This window comes from Trichechus manatus, unplaced genomic scaffold (genome assembly GCF_000243295.1).
Source record: "Trichechus manatus latirostris isolate Lorelei unplaced genomic scaffold, TriManLat1.0 scaffold00069, whole genome shotgun sequence".
In the NCBI taxonomy this organism is placed as follows: Eukaryota; Metazoa; Chordata; class Mammalia; order Sirenia; family Trichechidae; genus Trichechus; species Trichechus manatus.
Window position 1 is genome coordinate 5,984,369 of NW_004444005.1, and position 17,769 is coordinate 6,002,137.

Below are 17,769 nucleotides of genomic sequence, written 5' to 3' on the forward strand. Positions count from 1 at the left end.
CGCCCCACCCCACCCCACCCCACCAGCAGGCCAGGCGTGCCCTGCAGAACGTGGCGTCTCAGCGGGTCAGGTGGAAGCCGTGCCTGCTTGTGTTGGACTTGCTTTTGGCTTGTGTGTAAACAAGCTGCCATCAAGTCGATTCCGACTCATGGCAACGCCATGGGTGTCGGAGTAGAACTGTGCTCCATAGGGTTTTCCATGACTGTGACCTTTCGGAAGCAGTTGCCAGGTCTTTTCTCTGAGGCATCTCTGGATGGGTGCGAACTGCCAACCTTTCAGCTGGTAGTCGAGCGCTTTACCACATGCTCCACCCAGGGACTTGGCTTGTGTTTAGTATGTCTTTATTTGAGAGTTGACATTGCAGTGTTTTTGAAAGTATCTACAGAACCATCTGAACTATAATTCCTGACTTGCACGAGCCTGTAGGCCCCTCTGCGGCTCTGGTGTTCTCAGCCCAGGGGCCACACGTGCTCGGAGTGCGGCCAGTGACTGGATTCGGTGTGTGTTTTACAGCTGCTAGGGCACAAAGGAAGCGCTGGATGCAAAGAGCTGTTTGTTTCTATTCCAACAGGTCATCTCAGCCTCTCTCTGGGGTGGAATGTTGGTGCCCATTGGTGAGAAGCCGTCGAGCATTGCCGATCGGTGAGTGAGAAGCACGTGGTCGCTGGCAACTGTTTTCCCTTTGGATCTTTTTGGTTGATTTCTCAGAAGATTCTTTAGGGAAGTTTAATGATTTAGGAGAGCAATATTTTACATTGTCCTTAGTTTTTATTTTTGAGCTAATCTGAAAATACTCAGTATACCTTATACTTAATATTTTTTACAATTTTTTTTGCGGGGGTGGCAAAGGTTACTTATTTTCTTATATTAAAAAACTTGACATTGTTCTTCTCTGATTATAAAAAAATACAGTTCATGTGCATTGCAGAAATATAAAAATAGAAAATTTTAAGGAAGTAAAGACTCAATCCTACCCATTGACAAGCTGAGGTAACATTTGAGACTATTTCCTTTTAGTCGATATTTTGTGGATGTGTGTTTATGGGTGTGTATATACACACATATATTTATTTATATGTACGTCTGTGTTAAGCTGGAGCCCTGGTGGCGCAGTGGTTAAGAGCTTGGCTGCTAACCAAAAAGTCTGCCGTTCAGATCCACCAGCCGCTCCTGGGAAACCCTACGGGGCAGTTCTGTTCTGTCTTGTAGGGTCAGTATGAGTTGGAATTGACTTGACGGCAGTGGGTTTGGTTTTATGCTAAGTTGTTGATATACTGTATTTTATTTATAGTTTTGTGTCCTTTTTAAAAAGTTTTTTAAGAAACCAGAGTAACCATTCACCAAGTCATGAAAAATTGTTCGTAAGCAGCATTTTAATGGCACACAATCTTTCATTATTTGTATATACCATAACTTTTTAGTCTACTCCTGTTTTTGGGTATTTCAGTTGGTTTTATTTCTGTGGTTTTTATAAATAACACTGTGAAGAATAACTTTGTAAACAATCAGTTGTTCGTTTTATTTTCTGAGAAGAGATTCATAAACATGGAAATAGTGTCTCAAAGAACGTGAATATTTTTAAGGCTCGTAAAGAATATTGCTGGGTCCTGCTTTTTAGAAAGGGTATGCAGTTGTACTTGTTGCTCTGAAATGCTAATAATTGTCCTCGGGGACAAGAAGCTTTGTTTTTAAAACGCTACATTAATTAAAATGTTTTAGCTTCAACTGGTTCAGCCTTTTTGGATGGTAGTTTAGAAATATAAAAACTTAAATTTGTAAACAATTTCACCTCCATGAGTCTAATTTACAGAAACACTCTTATAAACATGCAAGGGTTATTTACAAGGTTATCTGTCATAGTATTGTTGATAATAGCAAAAATTTAAAAACTGCCTTATCTAAGCCCATCAGTAGGGAAATGATTAAATTCTAGTATAACCATTCTGAAGAAGACTATAATTATTTTTAAAAATCAGGTAGATATCTGTAAGTTAAGAATTTGCATATAAAAGCAAATAGTTGGTCCCTTTCTAGTTAGGGGCCAAAAACCCCAGCGTGGGTGTATGTGTTTGCAGGCATAGTGGCGAGGGTCTGGAAGGGCAGTCAGCAAACCATTGGCAGTGTGGCCAGTTCTGGGGACTGGGATGTGGTGGGCAGACGAGGCAGGGGGAGGGACCTTTTCACTTTGTACGTTATACACTCCCTGGGTCGTTTGAATTTTTTTCAAAAGAACGTGTGATATATATATTTTTTTTTAACTAAGAAAACTTGCTGTTTGTTTTCTATAATTAACGTAAATGGGCTATTCAGAAAGGCTTTGCATTGAAATCCCAAGTAATAAGTAAACACACATTTTTAAACTCAAGTTCAAGTGCATAAATTCACCAAGGCTTCTGTGTGGCAAGAGGATCAGAAACATAGTGTCCTGGTTGTGCTTGTTCAGATACGTCCAACGCTTTTAGCAGGAAAGCACAGCCCCACGGGTCAGCAGGCACCCGTTAGCAGCAAAGCATGGCCCCATGGGTCAGCAGGCGTCTCTGAGGGCTTCTTTGGCAGCCATGCCAGAAAGACTGCACACCTCTCTTAGCATTTTAATTCATGATTTAGTAATTATTACTGTCTACAGTCGGGTTCCAGCAAGCTATTTGATTTTATAGAAAGTGGGTGGGGTTTCTGAGTAACTAATTTTTAATTTATGCACTTCACTTCATTCAGATATAGTTGAAAAGCATGATAATCCAGTCCACTAAGGAGTACAAGAGGAATTTATTTTTAAAAATTATAATATTTTGTTTTTCTAATTAAAAATCGTTGTCAAAAATATTTAAAAAATCTAAAATAACAGCAGTAGTATTTCGGTCTATTTCCTTCTAGTATTTTCTCCCCTTTTATGCTATTTGGATCCCACTGTAACATAATTTGTATCTTGCTTTTTGTTCTGAACATTACGTTTTGAGCAGTCAGGAGGCCTGTTCTGAAAAGGAAGCCCGTAATGAATTCTTGTAGAGAGTCTTCTGTAATGACAACACCCCCCCTTCTCCCCTGAACGTCTTCGTTTGTGCTTTGTGTCACACCTGCCTCCCCAGCAGCTTGAAGCATCTGGTTAAGTTTAGATCTTCACGAACCGTGTGTGTCTTTCTGATCCTCTGGTGGGTGTTTTGCCGTGTGAAAGTGATGTTGATATGCGGTGCCAAAGGTGACTCTGACTTAGGCACTTTCGATGTCTGCTGTCGTGTTTCACCTGGTGACTTAGCTCTACCGTTTCGTTTTTGTTTAGGTTTTACCTGGGTGGTCCGACCAGCGTCCGTGGATTTAGCATGCACAGCATCGGGCCTCAGAGCGAAGGTGTGTCGTCCCACGATCCCGCCACACCAAATAACGGGCACAGAAGTTGTGAGAGCCTGCGTTTATTTGTTTTCAGCAGGCCTAGATGTTCCTATCTGTCACTGCCGAATCAGCACCTAATTCCATGTCTGCCCCACAGCAGGCAGGGAGTAGACAGCTGTTGAGTAAATTGTAGAAAAAGCAGAAAATATGTCAAAGCCAAGCTTGAAGTGACCCATAATTCCGCCACCCAGAGAGAATGTGCGTGAGCGTCTTGTTTTATGTTCCTTTCGGGCTGTTGACGTGCGTCTTCACGCTCCTGTTGTAACTCGTTGTATTTCCCTGCTAGTTTCTCACGTGTCCCCTCCCCCACTGTAGAAATACCAGGTGTATTTTTATGAGAAGGAATATTTAATCATTTTTAATAGCTGCATATTTTGTCTTATTGACATAATTTTTTTAACCAAATCCCAAGTTAAGGACATTGAGACTGTTTTCCTTTTTTCGCGATTTTAAAACAATATTCAGTGACTGTCCTTCTAACTGTGTGCTCCTCTGTGTATTCTGCTTTAATAGAAAATTCTAGACGTGTAGTTGCTAGGTCAGAGGATTTTGATATTTTAGGGCTTTGTATTGTTGTCTAGAAAGGTTGTCTCGATTGTATTCTCTCCAGCAGTGTGTGAGAATTCCTGTCTCCAGGAATCCTCTTACACGTGACATTATAGCAGAGATGTAATCAGATGTATCTCTGCGTGGTAGTCAAAACTTCAAAAGCATCATTTTAAATGGATGCGTGTTGTTCCATTTTAAAGTATATTGCCCTGATTTTCTTAACCATTTTTTAACATCTTTGTTAATTCCATTTTATATCATTATAATGACTGCAGTGTGCATAAATTTTTTGTACAAAATATAGATTTGTCTTTCTGCATGTTTTTAGAGTGCTTCATTAGAGTTTCAGATTTTTTAGAAAAGTAACAAGAGTTTTGGGTGACTTTATTTCATTCTTTTTTTATTATAAGCAAGTATGATATGGCAACTATATGAAAGTTTAGGAATCTTCCACTTACCTGAGAATTAAAACACACGATACTCCGCTTACTGCTTATCACGTAGGCCATTGGTAAGACTCAGTGGGCAAGGGTGTAAGATGCCTTAACTTTCATGAAAGCAATTTGAGGATAGGCATCAAGAGCCTTAAACAGGTTTATTCTTTTTAACCCAGTAATCCCCTTCTAGAAATCTATCCAAGGGAAATAGTAAGAGATGCTATAAAAATACGTGTGCAAGGAATATTCATAATAGCCCCAAACTGGAAACTACCCAAATATCCATTAACAATAGAATAGGTAAAGAAGTAGTCGTATCTTCACACTGTGAAATATGATACAGCACTGAGGATGAAATGATTACAGCCACTGGCCGAAGGATGGCATGAATGAGCCTCAGAAATGTGCAAAAAAGAACAGGCCTGGAGAAATGTATAGTGTGTGCTTCCATTTATGTGAAGTGTAGGACCTGGCTGAACTAATCTGTGCTGTTAAAAGAACCAGGTGCTGTTAAGTCGACTTTGACTCATGGCGACCCCATGTATGTCCATAGAGTTTTCAATGGCTGATTTTTCAGGAGTAAATCGCCAGACCTTTCTTCCAAGGCACCTCTGGATGTACTCAAATCTCCAGTCTTTCAGCTAGCAGTAACCGTTTACACCACCCAGGGCCGGTCTCTGCTGTTAGCCACCAGGGTAGTGGTTGCACTTGGCCTGAGTGGTGGTGTCTTAGTCATCTAGTACTGGTGTACAGAAATACTACAAGGGGGTGGCTTTCACAAACAAATTTATTTTCTCACAGTTTAGGAGGCTAGAAGTTCAAATTCAGGGTGCCGGCTCTAGGGGAAGGCTTTCTCTCCCCGTCGGCTCTGGGGGAAGGTCCTTGTCTCTTTTCAGCTTCTCTTCTTCGGTCCCTTGGTGACCTTCATGTGGCACCCCGTCTCTGTGTCTCTGTTTGCTTCTCTGTGCCTTATCTGCTCAGTTTACATGTCAAAGGTGATTGGCTTAAAATACACCCTACACTCTTATTGCCTCATTAACATAACAAAGAAAAACCCTATCCAAATGGGATTACATCCACAAGTATAGGGGTTAGAATTTACAACACATATTTTTGGGGACACAATTCAGTTCATAACATGTGGGTAGTGATTAAAATGGAGAACGGGGCTTCTAGAGGGCTGGCCGTGTTCTGTTTTTTGATCTGGGGGCTTGTTACCTGGGTGTCTTCAGTGTGAAAATCCATTGAGCTGTACACTTAGAATGTTTGTACTTTTCTATATGAATATTGTATGTCAGTACAAGGTTTACAAATAGGTGTGTGTTTGTGCACAAGGGTTCCCCTTTCAGGTTAATGCCCACTATCGTGGAATTAGAGACCAGGGTGACGCTAGAAGGCGAGCGGGTACTGAATTACGGTGTATATCTCTGTGATTATTGAGGAGCCCTGGTGGCGCAGTGGTTACGCGCTGGGTGACTGCTAACCAAAAGGTCAGTGGTTTGAACCCACCAGCTGCTCCATGGCAGAAAGATAGCAGTCTGCTCCCAGAAAGATTACAGCCTTGGAAACCCTTGGGGGCAATTCTGCTCTGTCCTGTAGGGTTGCTATGAGTCGGAATCAGGTTGATGGCACACAGCAACAGTGTGATTTTTCAGCTGTAGAAATCACATTTTCACAGAGTATAGGGGAAAGTGCTTATAATATGTTAAACTAAAAAAAAAGACTAGAAACCATATTTATTAAATGAACCAAATTTTATTTACTTATTTAATTATACTTTACATTTCACTGGAAGGAAGAATGCAGGCTGTTAGCTGGTTATCTGTGAATGGTAGAAATTAGAAGAAAGGTTTATTTTTTTCCTGATTCTCTATATTTATCAGATTTTCTACAGCGAGTTTTTTACTTTTATTATCAGAATACAGTTATTTAAGGAAAGAAAAGGCTGTTTCTGGGAAATAGAAAGCAAACTTGACCTCCTGTTATTTGTCCCTTCTTCGTTTCCTCTAGAAACATGAATGTATTAGACATTCATACATATGTATTAAATGGGATTAAGGAAAGAGCTGCTGATTTCTCTAAGTGAATAAACAGCTCTTTCCTTGAGGTCAGTCCCAGAGACATCCAGTATTTATCTTTGTCATGATCTGTTGTTTTGCATTAAAAGGACTACAATCCTTTATAAATAATATTTTACAACAAAGTATAAACATTTCAGAGTCTTTTTTTTTGGGGGGGGGTTCCCTTCAGTGTGGCTATTTATAGTTAAAATGGAAGGGATAAGAGCATTTTCAGAAATGATGAAAATGTGTGCCCTCAGTGGGTAGCCTTTAATTTTGGCAAAATTAACCTTTCTCCAAAATAAAAAATTCGAGGTGGTCATGAACCTTCACAGGTAGCCGCTTGTCTGCAGACACCGGGCCCCGGCGGGTGTGAGGGGTCGCGTTGTGCCGTGGATGGCCGATGCTGCGTGCCTTTTCATTCATAGCGTGTTCATCCACTTCCCGATCCTGCAGAGAGGTTTTCTGCATTGTGCCTCTCAACATTGTGGCCTTGAAATTTTGGCAAAAATAATACATTTCATTTGCCGGGGCCAAAGGGCTGTGGTCATCTGCAGTTGTGGATAAAGTGATTTTTACGAGATTCCATTCTTTCCTAAGCTATGCTGGCTTTTTTTTTTTTTCTTCCCCAGTTACAGCAAATTATAAAACAAAATCAGGATAAAACGATGATTTAAAATGAGGCCAACGACACCAGGAGTTAGAAAAGCTGCTCTTTGTAGGGCTGGGTGCTTATTTATATGAAATAAGTCTTGTGTAGATTGTGGAGAGTTCACGTGACCGACATCTGTGTGACCTTGTTCTTGTTCTGTGCCCTTCCCCGATAGGAGACTACCTGGGAGGGGAAGCGTACTGGGCTGGTGGCCTGCACCTCTATACCCCGCTGCCTTTCCGGCCAGGCCAGGGCGGCTTCGGAGAACTTTTCAGAACACACTTCTTTCTCAACGCAGGAAACCTCTGCAGCCTCAATTATGGTAAAGCTTGGACTGTTAGAGAAACCTTCTGACACAGCTAACTTTGTGTTTAAAAGCCACGCACACACATAGGTGTCTGTCTGTTTTTAGATTCCGTAGGCTTTAGATGTAAAGACTGTGCCTTACTTTAAACAGTTCCTACAGCCCCTGTATAGTACCCGGAACAAAGCTGTTGATACAGTGGCTGAAGCATGCAGGGATAATAGTTATCAGTGCTGTCTGCAAAGAAAAACCTATCCATCCCTTTATTCAGCAAACATTTCTTGAGCGCTTACCGTATTCCAGCCATTACGGCCACAGAGCTGAGGACAATTCCGCCCCTTCCCCCAGCAGCTCAGGTCTAAGGAGACTCAGCAGACGGGTACAGTTGGTGGGAAGAAAGAGTCGTGGGAAGCTTCCCAGATGGCCTTGGAGCTGAGGCTGGGAGGAGCATTTCCCAGGATGTCAGGGCAGGGGAAGCCAGCATGGGCCAAGGCAATGGAGTGTGCCCAAGGACTGTGGAGGCACGGTTCACTCGGGGACGGGCAGCACGTATGGTCCCAAAGCTTCTCTGGTCCTCATCTCACTTCATCTACTCTCCTTGCAGCCTGGGGCCCAGCTTTAAGCGGTACCACTGGGCAGACGGCAGGGGAGAGCCAGGGTTTGTCTGAGGGTGGCTTTGAAAGGACAGGACGCTGTTGGTCTCACGCCCTTTTCTCTTTCCAGGGGAGGGCCCCAAGGCCCATATCCGCAGGCTGGCTGAGTGCATCCGCTGGTCGTATGGTGCCGGGATCGTCCTCAGGCTTGGCAACATTGCCCGCCTGGAGCTTAATTACTGCATCCCCATGGGTGTCCAGAGGGGCGACAGGTCAGTGCCCGCCTTGTCTTCCACACTCGCCTCCCGCTTTCCAGTCATTTTATCTTGGTTTGAACGCGGTTCATCATTTCTTCAGTGGCCTTTAAGATTCAAGATTTTAGACACAATTGAATAGTTAGCGAAAGAATGGAAGTATATATGTTTTCCTCCAATGGGTTTTTCTCCATCCATTTTGGAAGAAAAAATGTCCTGTGTTCCCATCCCCCACCCCAGGCTACCTGTGACTCCGTTACACAAGCAGCCGGGGTGGCTCCTGGTCTGGCTGGCGGAATTGAGTTGGTGCTGTTAATCCTGCTTGCAGGAAGTGGGAAGAGGGTTTTCCTGACTTTGCAGGCCAGGGCTCAGGTTGGAGGGACGAAGGTTTGCCTCCAGCCATAGAAGATTCATTCTCGAGAGCATTCTCAGCCCTGGAGGAGTGTTTCCCAGCAACCTTCAACCTTAGCCCTTCCCCTAGTCATGGTACTGAGGAAAGATCTGCTAAATATTACATGGGTGAATACGGTACAGGGCATTACAGTTAGAGAAATTGATTTTAATTCCGTTTCTTACGTTGTGTGCGTTGTGTACATTTTCAGAACTCAGGAATTGCTGTGATGACAGCATTTATGTTGTCTCCTACTGTTGCGTACTTGCACGTTCAGTACGCTAGGCTCCATTGCTTTCCCCTCAGCTTTCGTCTTGTGTTGCCCCCAGTGGTGTGCTGTCTGAGTCGTAGCCCGGGTTTTAAACGTGAAGTTGTAGTTTGTCCTCGTTTAAGGAAATACTCTCCCATTTTTACACTTACTAAGTCTTCTACTTCTGCCACGCGTCTGTCAGTTTGTCATACCTTGGGGCTGGCATGTTGCTGTGATGCTGGAAGCTATGCCACCAGTATTCAAATACCAGCAGGGTTAACCATGGCGGACAGGTTTCAAAGACCTGGAGTTAGAAGACCAAAAGGGAAGAACGTGCTTGGCATTTCTCAAGCTGAAAGAACTGAAGAAAAAATTCAAGTCATGAGTTGCAATATTGAAGGATTCTATGGGGAAAATATTAAACGACATAGGAAGCATCAAAAAAGATGGAAGGAATACGCAGTCACTGTACCAAAAAGAATTGGTCGATGTCTAACCATTTCAGGAGGTAGCATATGGTCAGGAACCGATGGTACTGAAGGAAGAAGTCCAAGCTGTGCTGAAGGCATTGGCGAAAAACAAGGCTCCAGGAATTGATGGAATGTCAACTGAGATGTTTCAACAAACGGATGCAGCACTGGAAGTGCTCACTCATCTATGCCAAGAAATTTGGGAGACAGCTACCTGGCCAACCGACTGTTAGACATCCGTATTTATGCCTTTTCCAAAGAATGGTGATCCAACCGAATGTGGAAATTATCCAACAATATCATTAATATCACACACAAGTAAAATTTTGCTGAAGATCATTCAGAAGCGGCTGCAGCAGTGTATCGACAGGGAACTGCTAGAAATTCAAGCCGGATTCAGAAGAGAATGTAGGACCAGGGATATCATTGCTGATATCAGATGGATCTTGGCTAAAAGCAGAGAATACCAGAAAGATGTTTACCTGTGTTTTACTGACCATGCAAAGGCATTCGACTGTGTGGATCATAGTAAATTATGGATAACATTGTGAAGAATTCGAATTCCAGAACACTGAATTGTGCTCGTGAGGAATCTGTACATAGATCAAGAGGCAGTCTTTTGAACACAGCAAGGGGATACTGCATGGTTTAAAGTCAGGAAGGGTGTGCATCAGGGTTATATCCTTTCACCATACTTACTCAGTCTGTATGCTGAACAAATAATCTGAGAAGCTGGACTATATGAAGAGGAACGGGGCACGAGGATTGGAGGAAGACTCATTAACAACCTGCGATATGCAGATGACACAGCCTTGCTTTCTGAAAGTGAAGAGGACTTGAAGCACGTTCTGATGGTGATCAACGGTTACAGCCTTCGGTATGGATGACACCTCAACATCAAGAAAACAAAAATCCTCACAACTGGACCAATAAGCAACATCATGATAAATGGAGAAAAGATTGAAGTTGTCAAGGGTTTCATTTTACTTGTAGCCACAATCAACACCCATGGAAGCAGCAGTTAAGAAATCAAAAGACGCATTGCACTGGGCAAATCGGCTGCAACAGACCTCTTTAAAGTGTTGAAAAGTAAAGATGTCACCTTGAAGACTAAGGTGTGCCTGACCCAAGCCATGGTGTTTTCAATCACCTCATATGCATGCGAAAGCTGGGCAACGAATAAGGAAGACCAAAGGAGAATTGACACCTTTACATTGTGGTGTTGGCGAAGAATATTGAATATACCATGGACTGTCAGAAGAGCGAACAAGTCTGTTTTTGAAGGAGTACAACCAGAATGCTCCTTAGAAGCAAAGATGGTGAGACTATGTCTCACGTACTTTGGACATGTTGTCAGGAGGGACCAGTCCCTGGAGAAGGATATCATGCTTGGTAAAGTAGAGGGTCAGCAAAAAAGAGGAAGACCCTCAACAAGACGGATTGACTTAGTGGCTGCAACAATGGCCTCAAACATAGCAGCGATTGTGAAGATGGCGCAGGACAAGGCAGTGTTTCCTTCTGTTGTCTGTAGGGTCGCTATGAGTCGGAACCAACTCGACTCCACCTAACAACAACAACAAGTCTTCTACTTCGCTGTAGACAATGGTGCTTTTTAAAAGGTGATCACCTTAGCAGGCTTTTAATGCCACCTTATTACATAGGAGCAGGTCAGTAGCTGTCCTTCAGACCCACACAGCTGTCACTTCAGTAGAATCCACTCTTCCTCACGTTCTCGCAGGAGGGCCAAGTCCACGACTGCTCTGTGTCCAGAGGCACTGCAGGGCTGCCACGGCTCTCGTCATGTGAGAGCCCTTCCGGTACCTTCACACCTTGCCTGTTCTGGTACCAAGTGAGGCTGGAGAAGGTTAGGCATGCAGGCAGGCAGACAGACTGGGCACTCTCAGCCCAGCTGCCCAGGCTTGAACCCTGCTGGGCCACTCCTGCGCTGTGTGACTGAGTGAGTTGCTTAACCTCTCCGGGCCTCAGTTTTCACACCCAGAGAACGGAAGATGATGGTGACAAGTTTCCAGGTTGGCTGTGAGGACGAAGTGAATTAGCACGCGGAGCATTCCCAGTACCTGGCCGTTGTCAGGAAGCGCTGGCTGCTTCTTATGTGGTGGTCACTGTTGTGGCTGTCGTGTTCACCGTGGCCAGCTTTTCCCGGACGAAGCCACCAGCATTCACAGCTCCTGTAGGAGACGTCTCCCTTCCCCCCGCACACCGCCGTGTGGCTGCCACCAGGCCGACAGTGCTGGGAACAAGCGTTCTGATTGCAGAGAGTGAACATGAGAAAACGGGGCCTGAGAACTGCCGAGCTAGCCCAGAGTGTGCGTTAGATAACCTCTTAGCAAAGACCCCACAAACCTTTACTGTCTTAAGTAAATGAGGCTCGCTTTGCAAGAGAGCCACTCAAACTGTATCCTACAAAGCTTTTGTTCCCCTGCACATGGTCTCCTCACTTAACCCCCAGGTGCTCCTCAGATCCTTGCAGGTAGCCCAGAGGTGCGAGTGGTGCGCCTCTCCGGAACAGCACCTGGGATGCGGCCGTCTGGCCGGCGCCTCACGCTGCACTCTGTCTCCTTCACCTGGCGTTGGCTTAAGGGCAGACTCGAGTCCTTCATCTTGGTGGCTCGAAATCCTGCATCCTAACATGCCCCTCGGGGTGCTGATGCCCTGTCCGGGGACCAGCCACGCTTTGGGGTAGGGAGGGTCTGAACGGCTGCATACCTGTGCTGGGAGCAAGGATAACGCTTGGGGGAGGGAAGGAGCTGATGAGTACTTATTCAGTGCTTGCCTGTGTCAGACGCCAGGCTCAGCACCTAGCGTTACCAGGTCTCACAGCAGCTCTGTGCAGTAGAGGGCATCACGCCTTTTGACAGATGAGGAAGGAAAGACTCCGCAGTGTAAGCAGTCAGCCAGGCTGATTGCAAAGCTTAGACTCTGCTGCCACACCAGAAATGAGCAAACCAGAAATGGCCACGGCCATCGCCACCACGCCGTGGCGCCCCCTCCACCCAGGCCTGCTGTCACCCACGGAACGCACCGTGCCCATCGTCTCTGTCCTCACGGAGCTCCGTGCCGGAGCTTTTGTTCACACCTGGATTCCGCGCTAGCTCCCCGTCTCAGGGAACACACACGCAGGCTGTGTCCACTGCAGTCAGTTAAAACCAAAAAACCAAGCCGCTGCCATCGAGTCGACTCCGACTCGTAGCAACCCCACAGGACAGAGTGGAACTCCCCATAGAGTTTCCCAGGAGCGGCTGGTGGATTCAAACTCCCGACCTTTTGGTTAGTAGCCGAGCTCTTAACCACTGCGCCACCAGGGCTTCTTACAGTCACTTGGTGCGTATTAATTTTGTTTAATGTTGTCCGAATTATATGAGTATATATATTGTAAATTTTTTTTGTCCCAGAAAGAACTAGAAGTGTGTTTGCTTGGCCGCCACGTTCTTGTCATTTCTGGCGCTGGTGCCGACCACCGCAGGCTGACTGTGTGCACCCTCTGGAAGCCCTGAAATAGCCGGGGGCTGCAGTTGGGGCTCAGTGCCGGCCTTCCTGTCACTCACTGGCCATGGGACATGGGGCACGTGTCCAGCTCTGGGCCTGCTGCCCTTTGCACTGAGTGGTGGTGCTCAGTGACATGACCCGCAAGGTCCTTCGCCCCTGCCACCACCATCGTTGGCAGTACTGCGTGTGGCCACTGGGTGTCACTGTGCTCCAGGAGGTCAGCACTCTCAGGAGTCCTGTTTCCTTTACCTGCTCTCAAATAGCCTTTAAAGAGAGTGGCTCCACTCCCTCTACACTCTGCCTCTCTCCAGATTAAATTTGTAAAATATGTTTCGGAGATGGATCTCAAAATGCAGTTTTCTCTGGGAGGAGAAAGCACACTGTGCTGCACTCAATCCTTACAGACGGGAACGGGAGGGCGCCCCTCGCCCCGGCTGGGCAGCCGCACTGCGTCCGTGGTGGGTGCAGCGGAGCTTCACTGTGTGCAGTGCCCTGGTGGGCCAGCCTGGCCTCTCCTCTAACCCTGAACGCAGAAACCGCCTTCATAAAAATCGGAACTTCGTCACTTTGAGTGAGGCTGCGGGAATTTTATCTTCGTTGTTAAATTTTGGCAGCTAGCCAGGCAGGGTGTACTTGCATGCCGATCACCCATAGATTCCCCCTGTAGTCAGTGTGGGTGCTCTGTCCTTAGGATTCAGACCTTTATACAAATGGAAGCAGGTTTGAAATGTTTGCTGGGTCCTGCGTTGGCAGAGATTTGTGGCACCGTTGTCTCAGATCCACCAGCATCTGTCACAGCATGCCTTACCGAGTGCAGCCTCTGGAGACATGGTGACTAAGGTGGCCCATGGGGAGAGCCTCTCGCCCGCCCGCAGACAGTGAAGGAGGAAGATGAGCAAGGAGCATTGCCGTCAGGGGAGGGTGCTGGGAAAGGCTGAGGAGGTAACACCTGGGTGGACTCCTCTGGAAGGCCATCCAAGTCCTTGCAGGGCGAGCACCGCAGGAGCGGTTGGAGCTGTCCGGTGCCGGGAGGGAGCGCATGTGGGCCAGAAGTGCAGTGTGGGGAGGGCCGAGGCGTGCTGGAGCCAGCTCGGAGAGGCTGAATTCTATTTGCTCTCGTCCCCCACCCTTCCTGACCCTCCAGCTGCACAGGCCTCTCCCACTCACGTACAGGCAGGGACCTCGCCTGCCTGCTCACCTCTGAATTCCCAGTCCTGGAGCAGTGCCTGGTGTTCCCGGTAATCACTAGATGGAAAAGCAAGAGCGTGGCTCCTGGCGCACTTGGGGAAACCGCGTGCAAGGCACCGAGGGTTAGAGAAGGGGAGTGACCTTCATGAAGACCCATGTGGTGGCCCTGGTGGTGCTGGGTTACAGGCAGGGGAGAATACAGGCAGGTGAGAGTGCAAGCAGGGGAGAATACAGGCAGGTGGGAGTGCAGGTAGGGGAGAGTGCAGGCAGGTGAGAATACAGGCAAGTGGGAGTGCAGGCAGGTGAGAATACAGGCGGGTGGGAGTGCCGGCAGGTGAGAATACAGGCGGGTGGGAGTACAGGCAGGTGAGAATACAGGCGGGTGGGAGTGCAGGCAGGTGAGACTACAGGCGGGTGGGAGTTCAGGCAGGTGAGAATACAGGCGGGTGGGAGTGCAGGCGGGTGAGAATACAGGCGGGTGGGAGTGCAGGCGGGTGAGAATACAGGCGGGTGGGAGTGCAGGCGGGTGGGAGTACAGGCGGGTGGGAGTTCAGGCGGGTGAGAATACAGGCAGGTGGGAGTGCAGGCTGGTGAGAATACAGGCGGGTGGGAGTTCAGGCAGGTGAGAATACAGGCGGGTGAGAATACAGGAGGGTGGGAGTGCAGGCAGGTGAGAATACAGGCGGGTGGGAGTGCAGGCGGGTGGGAGTGCAGGCGGGTGAGAATACAGGAGGGTGGGAGTGCAGGTGGGTGAGAATACAGGCTGGTGGGAGTTCAGGCGGGTGGGAGTGCAGGCAGGTGAGAATACAGGCGGGTGAGAATATAGGCAGGTGGGAGTGCAGGCGGGTGAGGTGCAGGCAGGGGCCAGAACTAAGACAGTGACAGTCGGAAGAAGGGAGGGAGACCTGGGCGATGTGTAGAGCCCTTTCTGAGCCACCTGCTGAGTTGAGTAATAGGAACAGAGACATCACCCTACTCTGTCCCTTACTGGCTATGGGAGGCGGGTGTGGGTGACACAGCAGAGTGATGGATGTTTTGGTGAAGGTCTTGAGGATGTAAAAAGCCCAGCTATACCTGGCATTATGTAACTTTCACGTAGTTTTGAATATTTGTAGTGGGTGTTTTTTTCCTGGGACATGTTTATATAGTCCCTGAACAGAAACTTGTGCTCATAAAATTGTTTAATCTGTTCAGAGTTAAACAAGCCTGTATTGGAATGCCTGCTTGTTTCCTGAATTATGTGAGCCAAAGGCTTGACTGACTTGTTATCACGTAGCTTATTTTCAGACATTTTTCCAAATGTAGAATGTGCATGTAAGCCTAGGCCACTTTTACCAATCTCCTGGCATAAAATGTATAAACAAATGATTTAGATCTGAACAAAATGCTGTTTTACAAGGCAGTCGAGGTTTTGATTTTAAATCCGGCTTTCCAGCTTGTTGGTGTGGTCTCCTGTAGATCACTGTTTTCTGGTTAGACACTTCTGCTGTGCAAGTGGCTAATGAGCACCATTGACCGGTCAGCAGGCCGGAGGCCACGTTAATGATCGCCTCTCTTGAATCTCATAATAGACCAGATATTTTGTGTCCTTGTTCAGCATCAGGATGGAAAAGAAAAACATCCACGCCATTTTTCATAAGCTCCCAGCCATCCGCTCCGACGAGGGGGCAAGTGTTATGGTGGTGGAAACGTCAGCTCTCCCCAGAGTGACCAAGCTGTTCTCAGTGCCCCGTCTTTCTAGACTTTGTCCACAGCTTACAAAAATGGCCACCTTCCACAAACGCACCGTCAGCTGCTAGCTGGGTTCTGAGTGTCATTTTTCCCGGGAAGTCTGTACTTCCTGGTGGTTTGGCTCTCAAGTCAGGAGGAAGGAAGGGGCGGGAGAGCCCGGGCCTCTGGAGAGCTGGCTGGGGCCAAGAGAGGGGGCTCAAGGGGTGGGGGAGCCCGGGCCTCTGGAGAGCTGGCTGGGGCTGAGAGAGGGGGCTCAAGGGGGGGGAGAGCCTGGGCCTCTGGAGAGCTGGCTGGGGCTGAGAGGGGGCTCAAAGGGCGGGAGAGCCCGGGCCTCTGGAGAGCTGGCTGGGGCCGAGAGAGGGGGGTCAAGGGGCAGGAAGGTCTGCACGAGCAGGAGCTGCGTGAGCGTTGCTTCCTGGGAGGTACATGTATGGACTTGTGAAAATAGGAGGGGAGCAGACCAGACCGTTGTATTTGATTCCTCACTTCTTTTTGTTTTAATTTTAGGATATGTGATGGCGTCCAGTTTGGAGCTGGGATAAGGTTCCTGTAGCTGCAGCACAGCCCCTCTCGCTCCCTTGGGGAGACCCTCTGGGGTCCAGGCTGCAAACGAGTCGCTTGGTGCCACACGCCTTTCCCTCAGAGTACGCGCACTGGCGTGACACTCTGACTGCAGCCCTCATGGGAGATGACAATAAATTTTACAGACCAACACCCAGACACGCTGTGGATGCAGTTTCCTTCCCCCAGCCAGTGTGGACCTGGTCAGGGTGTGAAACAGTTGATGAGGCCGCGTGTGTGTGCACACATGCTCCCCAGATCCCCTCAGGCCGTCCCCAGACTCCCTCCATCCCAGACTCAGGTCCCCTCGGGCTGTCCCCACACTCCTTCCATGCCAGACTCAGGTCCCCTCGGGCCGTCCCCACACTCCTTCCATGCCAGACTCAGGTCCCCTTGGGCCGTCCCCACACTCCTTCCATGCCAGACTCTTGGCGTCTCAGAGTTTGTTCTCCATGTACCGCAGGTGTTCGGTAGAGCTAAAGCCGGGAGGGTCTGGCCGTGTTCCCAGGACCCAGCCCCTGTGGTGGGGGAAGGGGGTGTTCTGGTGACGCTTAGGATAGCGCCAGGCGGAGACCCATGTTGATGGACGTCACTAGATTGTTTGATTCACTTACATGCGTGTGAGTCGTGTGAGAGAGGAATCACACTGTGTGCCATCAGGGACGCTGAGGCAGGCGGAAGGCTGCTGTCATCTGTGGAGTTGTTAGGTGCCTTCGGGTCAGTTCCAACCCATAGCGACCCCATTTACAACAGAATAAAACACTGCCCAGTCCTGCGCCGTCCTCACAATTGTTGCTATGCTTGAGCCCATTGTAGCCACTGTGTCAATCCATCCCGTTGAGGGTCTTCCTCTTTTTCGCTGACCCTCTACTTTACCAAGCATGATGTCCTTCTCCAGGGATTGATCCCTCCTGATAGCATGTCCAGAGTGTGTGAGATGCTGTCTCTCCATCCCTGCCTCTAAGGAGCATTCTGGCTGTACTTCTTCCAAGACAGACCTGTTGGTTCTTTCGGCCGTCCATGGAGTAGTAGTTGTATTAATAAGACTAGTGCATCTGTTTCCTGTTACTGTGTAATAGATTGCCACAAACCTAGTTGCTTAAAACAGCGCGATTATCATCTTACAGTCTGGAGGTCAGATTTTAGTCTCATTGGACTAGAATCGAGATGTGGGCAGGGCTGGCTCCTTCTGGAGGCTCCCAGGGAGAATCTGTTTCCTTGCCTTTTCTGGCTTCTAGAGGCCACCGGCATCCCTTCGCTCGTGGCCCCTGCCTCTGTCATCAAAGCCAGCAGCATAGCATCTTCAAATCTGATTCTTCTCTTCTGCCACCTCCTTCCATCTTCCAAGGATCCTGTGATTCCACTGGGCCTCCTCAGATAACCCAGAAGAGTCTATTTTAGGATCAGCTCATCAGCAGTCTTCATTCCCCCCGCC

The 17,769-nt window shown here is 47.7% G+C and overlaps 1 protein-coding gene across 1 annotated transcript in view; it reads left to right on the plus strand.

Annotated features, from left to right (window-relative positions):
- SAMM50 (SAMM50 sorting and assembly machinery component) overlaps window positions 1-16,485 on the plus strand; it is a 43,320-nt gene extending 26,835 nt beyond the window's left edge. The window contains exons 11-15 of the mRNA XM_004379996.3: window positions 572-642; window positions 3,278-3,345; window positions 7,261-7,407; window positions 8,113-8,254; window positions 16,281-16,485. Of these exons, the coding sequence (XP_004380053.1) occupies window positions 572-642; window positions 3,278-3,345; window positions 7,261-7,407; window positions 8,113-8,254; window positions 16,281-16,326 (474 nt within the window). The 3' untranslated portion in view covers window positions 16,327-16,485. The remainder of the gene's footprint in view (window positions 1-571; window positions 643-3,277; window positions 3,346-7,260; window positions 7,408-8,112; window positions 8,255-16,280) is intronic.
- The last annotated feature ends 1,284 nt before the right edge of the window (window positions 16,486-17,769 follow it).